The following is an 18,363-nucleotide window of genomic DNA, read 5'->3' on the forward strand; positions in this document are numbered from 1 at the left end:
TTTCACATTGAAAATATCTTTACATTTTTATTACAGTGATTAATATTTGTAATTTGGCTTAAATTTTGAAAACAATAACAGCAACAATAATGGAAGAGTTCTATCCAATCTAAAACATGCATATTACTTTTTTATTATATTAAGTGACTCCCTAGTATGATATACTATGATTTAATATAATGATTGCAATTACAATGCATAATCAATTTAATTTTAAAATCAAATTATTGATGAAATTTTCCGAATAACATGGAATGTGAAAATTGATTATTTTATGAGGATGGTATAACTTTCAATGTTATAAGATATGTATGATACGGTACCGTCTGACTAGAAATGAATACTTTTATAGTTTTAACTGCTTCTCATCCTTTATTAACTTTTACGATTAATCTCTTCATTTCACTTCTTCATCGGTGTCTCCTGGTGTCTCTGTACTTTTCAGCAGGAATTTCCAGATTCTATTGGGACCAATTTCTGACACATACAGATATTTACCGTCTGGAGATATTGCTATACTGTGAGGACTGGTGAATGTCTGAAAAAATTATTGATATTGATTTAAAAAAATAATTAACAGGTTAGAATTATTATTCAACAGGATACTGCATTAAATACAACACTCACAAATATGAGTAAGTTACGGTACAGCATAATATTATATTTTCGGTCTTCAATAATAGCTTTGTATAATAATGCAATATTATATACAATATTGTATAGGGTAGGTTTGGGCAGGGAGGTACGAAAAATAACATCTGTTAAATGATGTCAGTTTTTGTCCATACACTCCTGTAGACGTTGTGAGAAGTTGTCCATACTCCTTTGAAGCATTGCACATAGAATTTCTTGTGTTATTGTTTTACTCAGGGCTTCAAGGGTTCGTGGTTTGTTTATGTATACACGCGCTTTTAGGTAACCCATAAAAAATAGTCACAAGGTGACAGGTCCGGTGACCGAGGAAGCCACTCCACATCTCCATGCAAGGAAATGAGGCGTCCAGGAAAGGTCTGCCTTAGAAATTCCATAGCTGCTCTCGATGTATGGCAACATAATGGCTTCATAATGGCAACGTACACACTGAACAAATAAATTTTGAGTTTCGTTTAAAAATGAGTGTGTAACTGTTATTCCAAATAATCCATACCTCCCTGCCCAAATATGCATAATATATAATATTGTACGCCACATCAAAGAATGTGAGTGTTTTCACTTCAAAGTTATATAAAAATACAATAGTAATAATTTTAGTGAGAACAAGATGGATAACCAACAAGTTATAATATTGTATTGTATATTAATTTACGAGTACAATATTATTTCTGCATTTCGGTTTGTAAAAATATTGTAATGAATAATTTGAATCATTTTTTGATTCTTTTTCAATAATAGGAAAACGTATAGATACACTTTCAGTATCACTATAACGATATTTGCTATGGTTATTTTATTCAACTATAAACTAAGTTCAGTTATTTACAAATAAATTGAATTGATTAAATTAAATAATTTACCAGTATAGCATTGATTATTTTCTAGAATATTACAAGGATAAAAATCAATAATTATAAAGAGCTCAATGCTATAATTTTGAAAGAAGAATATATACTCACATTGGTCTTGGGTCCCCAATGATCGATAACATTCTCAGCCATTGGATCTAAAGTGAATCCTTTCACTGGGAGAAGTTGGGATGTCGGACCATTCACAGCATAAACAAAGTCACCTACAATTAAAACATAAAATATACGTACGACGAAACGGTTGAATTAACATTATTATTTTGTAAGAAATTTGGATATGATTGATAAATTATCGACAAATGAGGGCTTTACAATAGGGAGAGTCTGCAAAATATTGAAAAATAGCTTTGTTGTAGCGTAGACACTGTGTTTCTACGTAAATATTAAGAAAACATTCACTTTTTGATGAGAAATAAGGAGTACATTTCACTCTTGAGGAGAAGCTTTGATGAAGCTCCTCATCCAAGCTCGAAAAGTAAGTGTTTTTTATATTCAGGTATAGTGTCGAGACTACAACAAAGTTTATTAATAAAACAAAATAAAATCTTATAGCACCCTCTATTTTTAAGACTTTAAAATAGTTGAACAACTAGTTTCCAAAAATAAAGGTTGCTATAAGATTTTATTTTGTTTTATTAATTTAAAAGTAGCCCATGTCAATAAGTGTTTTAACAAAGTTAATGACTGTTTTCATTGAAAAGTGTGAATATTATAATAGAATTGTTTATTATTTGAAGGGACGGATTCAAGGATCCAAAGGTTCAAAGAACCCCACACGTCAACCGAAGCTTATTGTGTTCCCAAGTGGTATGTTAGTCAGGCAAATCAATACCTGTGTTCTTTACAAGAACCAGGAGTTTTCCCCTATATTAACATCCCATTCATCACCCGGTTGCTTGTTGCAATCCAGTGTGATATGCTTGGCAGTCTCTTCAGACTGATTAGTCCTCGTGACCTACGTGAGTTCCACTCCTGGCCTTCTTTGAAGGTCCTACCGCTGAGGAAGGGGTGGCCAAACTGCCTCTAGGGCGCCCGGCCACCCTTGACTCAGCCCCTTGACCCACATTTGTGCCTGGAGTTTCACCCACCTCTGGTCTCTTTTCTCTCACCCATCTCCCATCTTTTTTGGTAGAGAGTTAGTGGGGAGGATATTTTTAATATTCTTTCTGAAGAATGGACATTGATATGTCCAAAGCTCCGCCAATTCATGTAGATGCATAACAATATAATTATCTACAGTTATTACAGATTGCCTTTTTCATATCATATACAGTTCAATAATATTATTTTCTTAGTCTATATTATGTAAATTCATCTATAATTTTGCTGTGTTGTAAGCTATTGTTTATATAAGTGTATAAGCCAGTATATATTGTAATCTACATAAATAAATTACTCAATCAATCAATCAGTCTCTTGGGTTTTTTCTTTTTGCCCCTCCGAAACTTCGCAGGGTCAGAAGCCTCACCTCTCCCAAGAAGTTTCGCCCAAATGACCGTCCTTTGAGAAGTGGTGAGGTTTAGTCACTCCACCCGAAACTCGTGACTTACGTGTGTTCCACTCCTGGTCTTTTTGTAGGTCCTTCCGCTGAGAGAGGGGACGCCAAACTGCCTCTAGGGCGCCCGGCGCCCGGCCACCTTTGACTCAGCCCCTTGACCCACATTTTTGCCTGGAGTTTCACCCAGCTCTGGTCTCTTGGGTTTTTCTTTTTGCCCCTCCGAAACTGCAGGGTCAAAAGCCTCACCTCTCCCAAGAAGTTTTGCCTGGATGGCCGCCCTTCTCTGAGCAGTGGTGAGTTATGGTCTTCACCCACAAACTCGTGACCTACGTGAGTTCCAATCCTGGTCTTTTTGTAGGTCCTTCCGCTGAGAGAGGGGACGCCAAACTGCCTCTAGGGCGCCCGGCCCCAGGCCACTCTCAACTCAGCCTCTTGACCCACATTTGTGCCTGGAGTTTCACCCATCTTTGGTCTCTTGGGTTTTTCTTTTTGCCCCTCCGAAACTACCCTGATGGGGCAGATCCCGTGGGTTTGAGGCAAGGCAACTTCTGGAGTTGCCTTGAGGTCCATTTTAGTCGCCTCCTACGACAAGCATGGATTCAGTGGGTGAATTCTGGTTTTCAACACATTCTTGAGTACGATGATCGACTCAAAGCTTCCCCAACCCACAGGGGGCTAATAGAATAATAATAAATTGGGAAGTCTGGACCGATTATAAATTTGTAATTCTCCTCAATCAATAAATGAGTGGAATATAATTCATTACGAGAAGTAAGAAAACCCGCCAGGTTTATATTTCAAAGTCTAGAGAAAAATATCAAAATCAACCACAAACTATTGGATACGTCCAAAATATCAACAGGAGAGTTTGTGTAATAGTATTCATATAGAATTATTAGACTCTCAAAAAATTGACGATACCGTATGTAGCCTAGATCTAGCATATCGATCACTGTGCTACCTTTTGTCTTACAAAATTATATATATAGTCTATATAAAGATGTTGGGTATTTTGCTGAAAGTTGTACAGCAACTCGTACCTACGCAAAGGTTTTATACCTATGTATAGGCACACTTCCACGAAATTGTAATTTATTTTTTTAATTGTTACACACTGTAAATCATTGGGTATGATATAGTATTGAAATATCATTAATTGCATTTTTCTTTTTGTATATCTTTTATATTTCAATTCAATATATTCAATTGTTATACTGTGAATCACTGGGTATGATATAGTATTAATATCTCATCAATCGTATTTTTCTTTTTGTATGTTTTTCATATTTCAATTATTAAGGACTGTAACATTTAAAATCCTGGAAATAACCATAGGTTTTGCTTTTGACTATGATTTAATTTTGACATACCTCGTGAGGCAATGGCGAAGACCCGGCCCATGTCCGGTTGCTGTATGGTGAACGCAGCTGTTCGCGCGGTATGGTAGAGGTTGGCCCCAATGCATGCCACACGCATGTCATCTCTGTCGGCAATACACAGTAGGTCACGCTGCTCCAGCAGTGTCACGCTGTGAGGCACTTGCAGTGACAAGAACTCTGCCAACATATCAATAAATATCATGTTTTAAACCTCTGCAGGGATGTATGTTCTCATTAATACTGAATGATATATTCTGCATTTTTTCTTCTCATTTTTACTTTCCTTGCCCTATTACCATAGGTAAGGAAAGTATTGCTTTCCGAAAAAAATTAAGGTACCCCAATTTCTAAATTTCTATACACGTTTCAAGGTCCCCTGAGTCCGAAAAAGTGGTTTTTGGGTATTGGTCTGTATATGTGTGTGTATGTGTGTATGAGTGTATGTGCGTCTGTGTACACGATATCTCATCTCCCCTTCAACGGAATGACTTGAAATTTGGAACTTAAGGTCCTTACACTATAAGGATCCGACACGGATAATTTCGATCAAATGAAATCCAAGATGGCGACTAAAATGGCGAAAATGTTGTCAAAAACAGGGTTTTTCGCGATTTTCTCGAAAACGGCTCCAACGATTTTGATCAAATTCATACCTAAATTAGTCATTGATAAGCTCTATCAACTGCAACAAGTCCTATATCTGTAAAAATTTCAGGAGCTCAGCCCCATCTATACAAAGTTTAATTTTAGATTCTCAATTGGCAGCCTTCATATACAATTTAAACAAAAAATTTAAGTGGGAAAGATTTAGCATGAAAATCTCTACAATTTATGTTCAGTAACATTTTCACCTAAAATTGAAAATAAGCTTGAAATTCGAGAAAATGTGATTATTAAATTGCAAACTGTTGGCAACTGCTAGTTCTATTAAATCATTTACTACGAAGAGATAGCAGACCTCGTGTGTCTCCAGCGTTATTGTCCTATCACCAGCTGTCTCATATCTTTGAATAGTAGATTTGAGATGCGCGAGAAAACTAGCGTCAGGTGATAAATTTTCATAACGGCAAGGAAAGTTGTGTGAGTGCACCACACTACATTTTTACTAAATTATATGTTCTGAAAATAATTATACTTCACCAGATCGTATGTACAATACTGTATTATGAACCTATTTCTTAAAAGAATCAATGATTTTGATCACAATACAACCACAGTAGAACCTCGATTATTCTAAGGACCTCTATAATTCGTAAGGTAATCATCTATATTTCGTAGTTGACCGAAGCAAAAGCTGAGGTCTTAGTTTCAACTCGATCAGCTTTTGTCTGTTTGTTTGTATCGCAGATACAGTCGCAGTTATTGTCCAATTTGGATGAAATTTGATATACAAGTTCTTTGAAACAAGGCGCAGAAACGAATGTGTACAGCAACGATTTTTGATAAGACCTCCAGTTTTTTGTAATTCAAAAAACCGCAGACCAACCTCTATCCAGAAAGTTACTTTTTTGTATCTAGCGCCGTTATCTTTGAAGATACAGCAGCTTTTATTCTTTTCAAAATGAAAGATCCTTGGATTTACAATAAGTAGAGAGTAAATCGTTCCCACAATAAATATAAGTAAAAAAATTGGCTCTCATTTTTTATAATAGAAATTGTGCTGCTCTATAATGTTGAATGAATGGTATCGTTGGAATGATGAAGGAATGCTATCAATATATTTTTAGACGTGACATATGTACTGAAAAACCAGGCAGTTAGAATACAAATAAAAATAGCTTTAGTAAGCAGGGTTGGTTGTCACACTACTCAATCATTTACATTTTCTGTCTCACTCAGACCTCAGAGGACAAGAGTTGTCAGCGGTAAACCTTGAGAAGGTCTGAGCCGCTCCAAATCATACTGTATTTATTAATATCTTTTCTGTATAGGGCTACTTGTAATATAAATATGTGATGTGGAAAGCGAAAAGGGACCAGTTGTCTGAAGAGTAAAATGTTCAGGGCAGACAATAATAGAGATTAGGGTCAAAAATATCGATTTTGAGTTTTCAATCGATTATTATGCAGTAACATTTCCTTTGTTGGTCAGAGTCGGTTGAAAAGTCGACTTTTTCTAGGAAATATCGAATGTCGATTATGAACACATGTAATGTTGCAGAAAAGGGACCAGTTGTCGTTTTATGGATATTATAACATTGCCCTGTTTTTATGTTTGAATAGGCATAACTCAGTCATTTTTCAAGATATCAATCTGAATTTTTTTCAATTGTTCTTTATAGTCTCCTTTATTGAGGAAAAATAATTTCTCAAATTTGATTAATAAATTGAGTCAACTGGTCCCTATTCGCTTTCCACGTCACTTATAAAGAAAATAAAAATCGCAGTACCCTTTTTTGAAATATTTTATCACAACATGTTTCGGTCATTTATGCCATTTTCAAGTGATATGAATTAAATGAATAAATACTACTGGAAGATTCATTAATTGTTATTATTTTGTATTTATTAATTATTGAAGAAACCTTCTAACTTGATTGCACCATTTCTTCCCTTTTCAACACGAATTTTCCCTGTTTTATAGATGAATATAGTTTCTAGACCTACTGTACGGAGCCAGCCGGAGGCATCACAGCTTAGTTAGCTTTTGTTTTCCTTTTAGTATGAGATCGGAAACAGAGTTGTAAGCATCAACATTCTGCATAGGCATAACAAGCCATAACATTGAATACACTTTTCATGAAAAACATAATTAGCAACCTCCTGTCATTGTCACCAACAAACCCATCTTAGCCTATTTGGAATCATTTTCCGTCTCACTATCGTCTGTGAGACGATTCATCGTCTAAATTGCCTACACGCATATTTCATTTTTCTTTCAGTTGATCGATTTCTTATAATAAATTATTAGAAAAATTGTAATATTGTGAATATGGGGACGATATAAAGGTACCTCCTTGAGAGACATTTATAAGTCCGGTGTCCCTGGAAACAATGTCTTTAGCACTTTCAATGGAGAAAATAATAGATGACATGGATAAATCCGCTCAATATACTGTACTTTCTTAATGGCCCTTCCCATTAGTTTGAAAGTTGTAGGCTATTCATGAGCGAGGTCTACTGTTCGCAGAACTACTAGTAATTCATATAATCATCTATATTTCGTAGTGAATGTTCGGTCCCTTGAGAAAACCTCCGAAGTTTGTACTAAAGCAATGTATTTCGGTTCCCTCTTTATACTTCACATATTATCAATCAAACTCTGAACATTCTCAATGACTTGGTGTATTGGATGACTTATACGAAATATGTATAGCTCTTGGAATTCGGTTCTAATTGAAAATGAATGGTGGAATGAGGTTATGGTAGGCCCACCTTGACGCTGCAGGAATATGCGCACTAATATCGAAAATCTGGTGTGGCGCACTCACACAACTTCCTTGCTGTTATGAAAATAGATCACCAGACGCTAGTGTTCCCGCGCATCTCAAGTCTACTACTATTCAAAGATCTGAGCCAGCTGGTGACAGGACAATAACGCTGGAAACACACGAGGTCTGCTATCTCTTCATAGTGAATGATTAAATAGAATCAACAGTTCTGTTGTCAACAGTTAGCAATTGAAATAATCACATTTTCTCGAATTTCGAGCTTATTTTCAATTTGAGGTGAAAATGTTACAGAACATTAATTGTAGAGATTTTCATGTTCAATCTTTTCCACTTGGAATTTTTCTGTTTAAATTGTATCTGAAGCCTGATAATTGGGAATCTAAAATCAAAGTTTGCATAGATGAGGCGGAGCTCCTGAAATTTTTACAGATATAGGACTTATGGCAGTTGATAGAGCTTATCAATGACTTATTTAGGTATGAATTTGATTGAAATCTTTGGAGCCGTTTTCGAAAAAATCGCGAAAACCCTGTTTTTGACGATATTTTCGCCATTTTAGCTGCCATCTTGAATCGCATTTGATCGAAATTGTTCGTGTCGGATCCTTATAGTGTAAGGACCTTAAGTTTCAAATTTCAAGTCATTCTGTTAATTGGGAGATGAGATATCGTGTACACAGACGCACATACACTCATACACACACACACACACACACACACACACACACACACACACACACACACACACACACACACACACACACACACACGGACCAATACCCAAAAACCACTTTTTTGGACTCAGGGGACCTTGAAACGTATAGAAATTTATAAATTGGGGTACCTTAATTTTTTTCTGAAAGCAATACTTTCCTTACCTATGGTAATAGGGCAAGGAAAGTAAAAATAAATGGTTGAATGAAGTGTTGTGGTAGGCCCACCTTGACGCTGCAGGAATATGCGCACTAATATTGAAAATAAATGGTGGAATGAAGTGTTGTGGTAGGCCCACCTTGACGCTGCGGGAATATGCGCACAAGTCGTCCGTCACTGTCGAACTTCATGATTCTGGAATTGCAGTATCCGTCGGCCACAAACATTTGTCCATTGTTGGCAACTGCCACCGAGGTTGGCTTGCAGAAGTGCAGGTGGCCGGAGCCAGGCTCCATACGCTTGCCCAGGGTCAGACTGGGTCTGGAGGCTTGTGGAGCGAACTGAAACCGCAAATAAAATCACTTGTACAAGCTGATATCGTAAATTAATATTCATATGGCTTTTATTGGTGAGGAGTTCCTGACGGAAGTTCCACCTCACCTGAATATATTATTTAAGCCGTCAATGAGTCCTACGACTGTCATACTTCAGCCGGGACCAACAGTTTAACGTGCCCACCCAATAAGACGGCAGTGAACTGATCAAAAACTTTTGGACCGGAGAGGGTTTGAACCGGAATCACTAGGTTGCTACGCAAGCACTCTATTTACTAGACTAGTAGTTCTATGAACAGTAGACCTCGCTCTCAGTAAGTTACATTGACATGTTGTTATGTTTTCTCAAAAATTAATAAATAATTTATCAATTTAAAATGTCTAGAAAAAATCCTAAATAAACATAGAGCTTTTTGTTCTATCGTACCGTGACGTGTCGTCCCGGAATGTGAGTGTGAGCGCTGTTATCAGGTCTGGCTGCAACTGTCTACAACGTTGATGGGAAGATACATTTTCAAGATGTTCGATGTTTTTGAATGGGTATAGTATTATAGTCCACTAGACAGCTGAGCTTATTATGATGAATAATTCTATAGTCTGATTTTTACTTTCCTTGCCCTATTACCATAGGTAAGGAAAGTATTGCTTTCCAAAAAAAAAATTAAGGTACCCCGATTTCTAAATGGGTATTGGTCTGTATGTGTGTGTGTGTGTGTGTGGTGTGTGTGTGTGTGTGTGTGTGTGTGTGTGTGTGTGTGTGTGTGTGTGTGTGTGTGTGTGTGTGTGTGTGTGTGTGTGTGTGTGTGTGGTGTGTGTGTGTGGTGTGTGTGTGTGTGTGTGTGTGTGTGTATGAGTATATGTGCGCCTGTGTACACGATATCTCATTTCCCAATTAACGGAATGACTTGAAATTTGGAACTTAAGGTCCTTTCACTATAAGGATCCGACACGTACAATTTCGATCAAATGCAATTCAAGATGGCGGCTAAAATGGCGAAAATGTTGTCAAAAACAGGGTTTTTCGTGATTTTCTCGGAAACGGCTCCAACGATTTTGATCAAATTCATACCTAAAATAGTCATTGATAAGCTCTATCAACTGCCACAAGTCCCATATCTGTAAAAATTTCAGGAGCTCCGCCCCATCAAATGCAGATTGATTCCCAATTATTAGGCTTCAGATGCAATTGAAACAAAAAAAAAATCAAGTGGAGTAGATTGAGCAAGAAAATCACTACAATTAATGTTCAGTAACATTTTCACCTAAATTTGAAAATAAGTTTTAAATTCGAGAAAATGTGATTATTCAATTGCAAATTAATGTTGATTCTATTAAATCATTCACTACGAAGAGATAGCAGACCTCATGTGTGTCTCCAGCGTTATAATTGCCCTGTCACCAGCTGGCTCAAATCTTTGAATAGTAGACTTGAGATGCGCGGGAACACTAGCGTCAGGTGATCAATTTTCATAACGGCAAGGAAAGTTGTGTGAGTGCGCCACACCAGATTTTTTAATATAGTATACATTGAGATATTGAATCAATTATTTATTGGAAAGTGGCATAGTTTTCTTTTTTAATGTAGTAGATATTAAAACTAGTAGTTCTGTGAACAGTAGACCTCGCGCAGTTATAAACCACAGCCTCCTCTTATTATACTGTCCATTAGAGTAAATCCTGTCGGTATGCCGTGTCGTGCTAATCACCTTTGAGACGTACTGGCAACAGGACAACCCCGAGTTCAAAGCAGAGAAAGGTCGAGAGACAATACTATGTTATTTTGGTTATTAATTGCATGCGTTATTGCATGCAATCAATAGTTCATTTAATAGTGCATAAAAATTGCATGCAATGAGGTCACTTGAGAAAATTGCTTACCTTAAACACTTGGTGTAGAGCAACATCAGTGAGATAAACATTGCCTTTACGATCAATAGTGATGCCATGAGGCATGTAGAAGAAATTTGCGCCCCATTTTTGTAAAACATTGCCATCTTCTGGGTCTAGAACGTAAATTGTTTCCGCTTCTATCGGCCCTTTCTCTTCATGCTTGTATCTATTATCAGAGTCGAATGAGCTGCAAAACAAAGTTTTCACACACAATTAAGTCCAATAGCCAAGTACGACAAATTCTAATTGAGTCCCTGCTAATGAGGGTTTAAAATTATGAAGAATTGGATGGATAATCATATTCTAACTGTTAACTTGAAAAAAAACAAAGTATATCACCTTTTCTCCGACACTAGCAGGTCAACCTGAGGACTCATTGCATTTGAAAATGCACTCTGATCCTCACTGCTTGAATGATGGGTTGAACTGTTTGTGCCAACAAATTGAAAAAGTTAATTCTATAAAATATTTGGGAGTGATGGTGGATAGATATTTGAAATGGGATACTCATATGAATTACCTATCTTCTAAACTCAAATTTCTTATTTATAGTTTCTACAAAGTAAATCAATTGAAAGACCTGGATGTAAAAAGATCAATTTATTTTGCGTATGCCCACTCGCTGTTTCAATATGCGATTGAAGCTTGGGGTGGTGCATATGATTGTCACTTTAATAAAGACTTCACACTACAAAAGCATCTTATAAGGGCAGCACTGGGTAAACCAGGACGATACCCAAGCAATAAACTTTTTGAAGAATTAGGCGTTCCCACACTAAGACAGATGTATGTAACTAGGATTGTTTTGCACTTAAATAAGAATAGATAAGTAATCTAGAAATTAGAAATATACCGTACCAAACTTGTTCATTAGCATTAAATAATTTCAATATCAACTTAATAAAACTAGAAGTTTGTCGACACCAATTCACCTATCTTTGCAATATATTTTCAAACAAAATTCCGATAAAACTAATTAATTCAAAAATTACTAAAGCACTTATCAAGGAAATAAATGTAGGGTATGGGTTGAGCAGAATATATATTTTACAATGCCTAAATGTTAATAAATCTATTCATGATTCTTTTGAGTTTTGAATGTCTTTCTATCTTTTGTATTATTTATTGAAATTGATTAAGCACTGGGATGTGCTCACAACAGAAAATTTCATTTTTTATTGTATTCTTCTTCATTAGTTTGCATTTAGAAGATTTAAATGTAGGCTGTATGACTTGTTTTTGTTTGTCACCTGTATAATTGGCTTTAACACGAAATTATTCAATTCTTATCATTGTATTATTTATAAGAAGCATTACTATAATATTTATTATATATAGGTATATATTTTTCCCATTTTCAGTATTGCTATAGGCTACTTCGTACTGTTTGCTTTATGAACTCACAGCTAGCGCACAAGTTGAACTTTGCTGGCTGTGCCAAATCATTTAGATCTATTATAATTTACTTTTTTATTATGCATTTTGTATGTATCATCCATGTTTTGTAACTATGTAATTTTGGCGAAATAAACATTCTAGTCATAATTAAGTCCAAGTTTAAATCTAATACAATATTGAGCACCGTGGACATCAGTATCGATTGAATGTAAAGGTGCAATAAAAACGATATTGTCAGTTCCACATAAATTTATTTGAGCCAAACTAAAGTTTCAATGCATCATCATCAGTGATCTTTTTTTGTAGGACAAATCTTAAAAGTAAATTTCACCTCAATATAGAGAAACTCCACATCTCTGTTCATAGTGTAAATTCAATTGAATGTAATTATTATTCAACGAAAATCCTAAATAAATGCTGTAAATCACCCCGAAGACTTCTGCTACTGCAGACATTGACAACAGGGTTAACAGCTAGATTGAAATTCAATGAGAACTACTATCCAAAAATAAAATAGGATATTATTATTTTTGGATAGTAGTTCTAGATGGAAATTCAATGAGAACTACTATCCAAAAAAAATTGGATATTATTATTTTTGGATAGTAGTTCTCATCGAATTTCCATCTAGCTGTTAACCCTGTTGTCAATGTCTGCAGTAGCAGAAGTCTTCGGGGTGATTTACAGCATTTATTTAGGATTTTCGTTAAATAATAATTAGCATTTGAATAAATGCATTCTCCATTTAATTCCATCTGTCAATTGAATGTATTTTTCAAATTACAATATTGTCCATTTTTCAAAATATCAACTAGTATCCTTCTACTCATGTTTTTATAAAATAGGCTAGAGAATATCTATTACAATACAAAGAAACACTAGCACCATTATATCATTTCATTTCATGACAAGTTTAGAGCCAGAAAAATTGGCATTTGAGAATTGGATATTAAAAACTAATCGTGTCTGAAATAACAAAATATAAGTGTGTGCTAGTGATTCTTAAACATCATGCTAGTACCTAGCTCATCTATTTTCATGCCATTGTCGTGTGGGGTGAGTCCTGCCAGAATTTTGAGAGAGTGTTCAAGCTTCAAAAAAGGTTGTAAGGGAAATTAAAAGTATTATACCTACAGACTCCTGTAGAAATCACTTTATATAGAACTAGGCATAGTACTAACCGTTCCCTTTATATAATTATCTATGAGGTGATTAATTGATTGATTGATTGATTGATTGAGTACTTTATTTATGTAGATTACAATATATACTGTCTTATACACTTATATACAATAGCTTACAATACAGCAAAATTATAGATGAATTTACATGATATAGACTAAGAAAATAATTATTGAACTGTATATGATATGAAAAAGCAATTTGTAATATAATAACTATAGATAATAATTATATTGTTATGCATCTACATAAATTGGCGGAGCTTTGGACATATCAATGTCCATTCTTCGGAAAGAATATTAAAAATATCCTCCCCACTAACTCTCTACCAAAACGTTAATTTCATTATTTAAACTAAGGATTTATTTATTAATGGAAATATTGTAAAAGTTTTAATCAATATGAATATTTAAGAGAAAAAAAACAGAAAATTGATAAAGTAAAATAATTATATAGGTAGATAAGATCAAATAATTGATTAATAAAATGGAGTAGGCTGAAAGTAGATCAGGGTAATCAACTTTCAGTAATATACAGCAGTATGCAGTGGATAATTGAAATAACATGAGTTTATATAATATATATATATATATATATATATATATATATATATATATATATATATAATTCGTTCTATAACAGGTTTAAATGTTTGTATTTGTGGGATGGGTGGGGATGGTTGTCATGTGATCGTTCTAGGGCCGGACAGTTTCAGTCATTTGTTCCAAAAGATGTTTTTTTTAAAGTAAGGATGAAGCTCGCTCGGCTCTCGATGGACCTGATAGAAACAGGTAGTGCATTCCATGCACGACAGGCACTGACTAAGAAGGATTTTGTGAAAATAGTAGTTCGATGATTGGGTATCCTTAAAGTACTTTCTCCGGTTCTAGTATGTGAAGCATCTATCCTCCTACCTTCAGAGACAAATTTGAAATCATCTTTAAAATAGTTCGGATTACCGTATTTCAAGATACGTCTAACAAGCTTGACTATTCGAAAAAGCCTTTGATTGGGAAGCTTCAATGTTGAACTAGCAATGTGGGCTGGGGTGATATGATCATGGCGTTGGAAAGAGTAGACGAAACGTAGACAATAGTTTTGGCAACGCTGTAGTTTATCATTCAGAGTGACTTGCATATCGTTAAAAACACTCTGAATTATGCATGTGATTATGCATGTTAAAACAAAGACATGTGTTTTAAATTTGACAATTCCTATACTCTGATAATATTCTCTAGGAAGCTATTGAAAACAAACAAACTCACTCGGAATCCCAAACTCTGTCAGCTCTATGGAAGATAACCGGCTGGCCGACATTGTTGACGGTCACTCCACTGATTTGGCCGACTTTCAGTTCAGTTTTCGGCCAACCAACCACCTCTTGCGGGTGTAGGGGCGCGTTGTCCAGTACCTATCAACACACATCACATGAAAAACTGCTTCAGACATTGGGTCGTTTCAATAAAACCTAGCAATTGCTAATTTATTCCAAGTCAATTAAAGCGAATGCTAGGATTCGAGTCAGCTGTGTAATGTAATCAGAATAACTAGTAGTTCTGTGAACATGCAGTAGATCTCACGCAGTATTCTCATCCACAAGTAGGTACCTGATGTCAACTGTTTTAAATGTTCAAACTCAGTTCACGTTTGAATTTGTATTCCTTATGATATAATTCATCCAGTTCCGTGATAATCTTTCTATCTGATGAAAATTAATTTTCTAGAATCAAAAATATTATAATTTCTCCAGCATTATTTAGTTCATTTGTTTATTTTTATTCACCTATTGAATTAGTTTTTTTCGAATGTGAGAATATTGATACTGATGGGCACGCATAATAATACCATGACTACAAAACAAAATATTGAAACCAAAGACCTTTAAAGCTGCGATTAGACCAAATTTATTAAAAAAATGTTAATAACTCAATCCTTATAGATTATATTGGATTGAACATAACTTTTCATACACATGATGAACATATGTGTTTGTCAACTTCCGTTCAATCTAATAGAATCTATAAGGATTAAGTTATAACCATTTTGTTAATAACTTTGGTGAAAACCCAGCTTAAAGATGCATACCTCTTTGATTGAAACTATAGACCTTATACAAATACAGTAATAGACTGGCTTCTCCACACATCTGTGTAATCACTTGTCAGCTGATTTATGATGAATAATTCTATAGTCTGATTTTTACTCTAATAGTGGCGTATGAAGGAGGCTCCTCTTTCCTTTTATATTATCCTTGAAATGCAAAATTTCCAAAAACCTTGTATATACGTCGACGCGCAATTTAAAAAGGGACATACCTGTCAAATTTCATGAAAATCTATTACCGCGTTTCGCCGTAAATGCGCAACATATAAACATTCAAACATTTAAACATTAAGAGAAATGCCAAAGACATTAAGAGAAATGTAGACTTGAATCTTAGACCTCACTTCGCTCGGTCAACTAGAACTAATGACATGTTGCTGTAGTGAGGTGCACGTTATAATGGCTGTATTTGATTTACATTGGTGTTGCTATCCTCGTCTATCATTCAACAACGCAGATAGCGCTATCCTTTTCTACCTCCGCAACTCCCAATTTTTCATGACGTTTTATTGATGAAGGGAATAACTTTCCTTGAATTTGCCGTAGATAACCTGGATAGCCAAGTATTGTAAAGGTGCGTACAGATATACAAGCCTCGAACACCGAAAGTCTGTACGCATCCTGAGATAAACAATGTAACAGATTTATGAACAATTGAAAAGAAAATCCCTAAAATCCTTATTACTATCATTTATTGTAAAGCACAATAAATGTGATATCTTATTACCATTATTTTGAAATAGCATGAACTTCTCAATACTGCAATGTATGTTTCTTGGAAGTTGTCAATAAGCCTACTATAATTATTTTCTCAAAGATTCTTCCTGTTTAGTATAATCATAGCGAAACAATAGCGTAGATATGCCATGGTATAGGGCGTTTATGTCACAACTTTTACTGTTATCTCAAGCCAATAGTCCACGTGTAGTTCTTTCCCGTGAAGCTGTGAGACGCTATTAGTCTCTCATATTGTGTCGTTCATACACTATCACCCAGTCAAAACAGTAAAAACCTACAATAATCGAGAGTAATCAGCTTGAGATAACAGTAAAAGTTGCGACATAAACGCCCTATACCATGGCATATCTACTTACGCTATTGTTTCTCTATGGAATAATTTAGTTGCCAAAATGATTATTTTATTTTATTGGTGATATCAGCTTATCTCCATTATTTTGAAATTGTCAATACTGCAATGTATGTTTTTTGGAAGTTAAAAATAAGCCTACATATATGATTTCTAAAATATTATTCCTTTTTTATAAGTTAGTTATACCATAGAGAAACAATAGCGTAAGTAGATATCCCATGGTATAGGGCGTCTATGTCGCAACTTTTACTGTTATCTCAAGCCGATTACTGTCGATTTCTACTGTTTTGTTGGGGTGAGAGTATAGGAACGGCACAGTATGAGAGACTACCAGCGTCACACAGCTTCACGGGAAAGAACTATGTGGACTATCGGCTTGAGATAACAGTAAAAATTGCGACATAAACGCCCCATACCATGGGATATCTACTTACGCTATTGTTTCTCTATGGTTATACCTTACTGATTGTTGAAAGGTATAAAGAAGCATATTCCTTGGAACAATATTGTATTAGATAGTCACTCGATATATTTTTTGTATTCCTGTAATTATAAGAGGATTTATTCTAGATTATTCCTTTCGGTAAAAGTTAGTTACCTTAAGGTTAAAGTTAGGATTGTTGAAAGGTATATAGAAGTATATTCCTTGCACCAATATTGTATTAGGTACTCAGTCGCTCGATAACGCGGGCACAGTATGGTATAGAATTCAGTATTGCTACGCTTGTAGAGCGATATTATTAGAATTTTAGAATGAATTATGGAGATTTATTTGATTCACCTGAGTAAGCCGAGGTTGATCGAGAATGCTGTGAATCTCATTGTAGAAAACGTCTCTGAGTGAGGTAGCGTGACTGACAGAAAACCAAGATAAGAAGATAAGAGACAAGAGACCAACTCCCGCCATTTTCCAAGCTCCAGCTGATCGATTGGCATTGCTTGACTTGCTACGGCGCATGCTTCCTATTCCTATATATGACTCCCTATTCGTATATAGGCTACTTATCATAACAGCCTAATATTGGGGCACCGAGCTTCGCTCGTTACTTTTATTTATTGATAAACAGAACACAATTCTCTAAAATGATGGTGCTTATATTTTACAGCTGGCTATACGTCAGCTTATGAATTTCGGGGATGCGATACCGTTATTTTGATTTTCCACAGAATCACTCGCTCACCTTCTACTATCCACAGACGACGAAGGTCTCAGCTGTTTCAGCCAAGGATGAATTAGGCTATCCTTTTAATGTCGTTCAGCGAGTTTTCCCAGGGATGAGACCTAGTGCAATCGAATTTTCATATTATAAACCTGCTATGTTCCAAACTTCTTGAAAACCGTTAGAACCGTTTTCGAGATCCGTTGAACATGAATATATACCCATATAACCATAACGACATAACCATATAAATATATACAGAAATTGCTCGCTTATTATAATAGTATATCTCAGAATAAACAGTCCAGTACAGAAGTTTTCTCAGCCTATAATAATATCGAGTGACCTGGCTGACTCAGGTCTGGTGAGCTGGAGTATGGGAAGTTTTGTAGGCTGGTTCGAGAAAAACTTATGAACTACCCTCTCTACACATTGAGAGATTATGAGACCAGTGGACTTGTAGACCAGTTTGAGATTGTTTAATGTGTTACTATGGCAGTCCATCTACAGAGCCACACGAAACAACCTATCTGCGGCCATCT

The 18,363-nt window shown here is 35.3% G+C and overlaps 1 protein-coding gene across 1 annotated transcript; it reads right to left on the reverse strand.

Annotated features, from left to right (window-relative positions):
* On the reverse strand, positions 1 to 17,634 carry LOC120348819 (peptidyl-alpha-hydroxyglycine alpha-amidating lyase 2-like). Its single transcript, XM_039422226.1, has 7 exons — positions 17,443 to 17,634; positions 14,734 to 14,879; positions 10,877 to 11,075; positions 8,803 to 9,004; positions 4,392 to 4,577; positions 1,614 to 1,726; positions 1 to 538 (listed from the first exon to the last, which is right to left on the reverse strand). The coding sequence occupies exons 1-7, from the start codon at positions 17,617 to 17,619 to the stop codon at positions 398 to 400; spliced, it is 1,164 nt and encodes a 387-aa protein (XP_039278160.1). The 5' UTR covers positions 17,620 to 17,634; the 3' UTR covers positions 1 to 397.
* Between the last annotated feature and the right edge of the window lie 729 nt (positions 17,635 to 18,363).

The sequence above is a fragment of the Nilaparvata lugens genome, chromosome 2 (genome assembly GCF_014356525.2).
Source record: "Nilaparvata lugens isolate BPH chromosome 2, ASM1435652v1, whole genome shotgun sequence".
Lineage (NCBI taxonomy): Eukaryota > Metazoa > Arthropoda > Insecta > Hemiptera > Delphacidae > Nilaparvata > Nilaparvata lugens.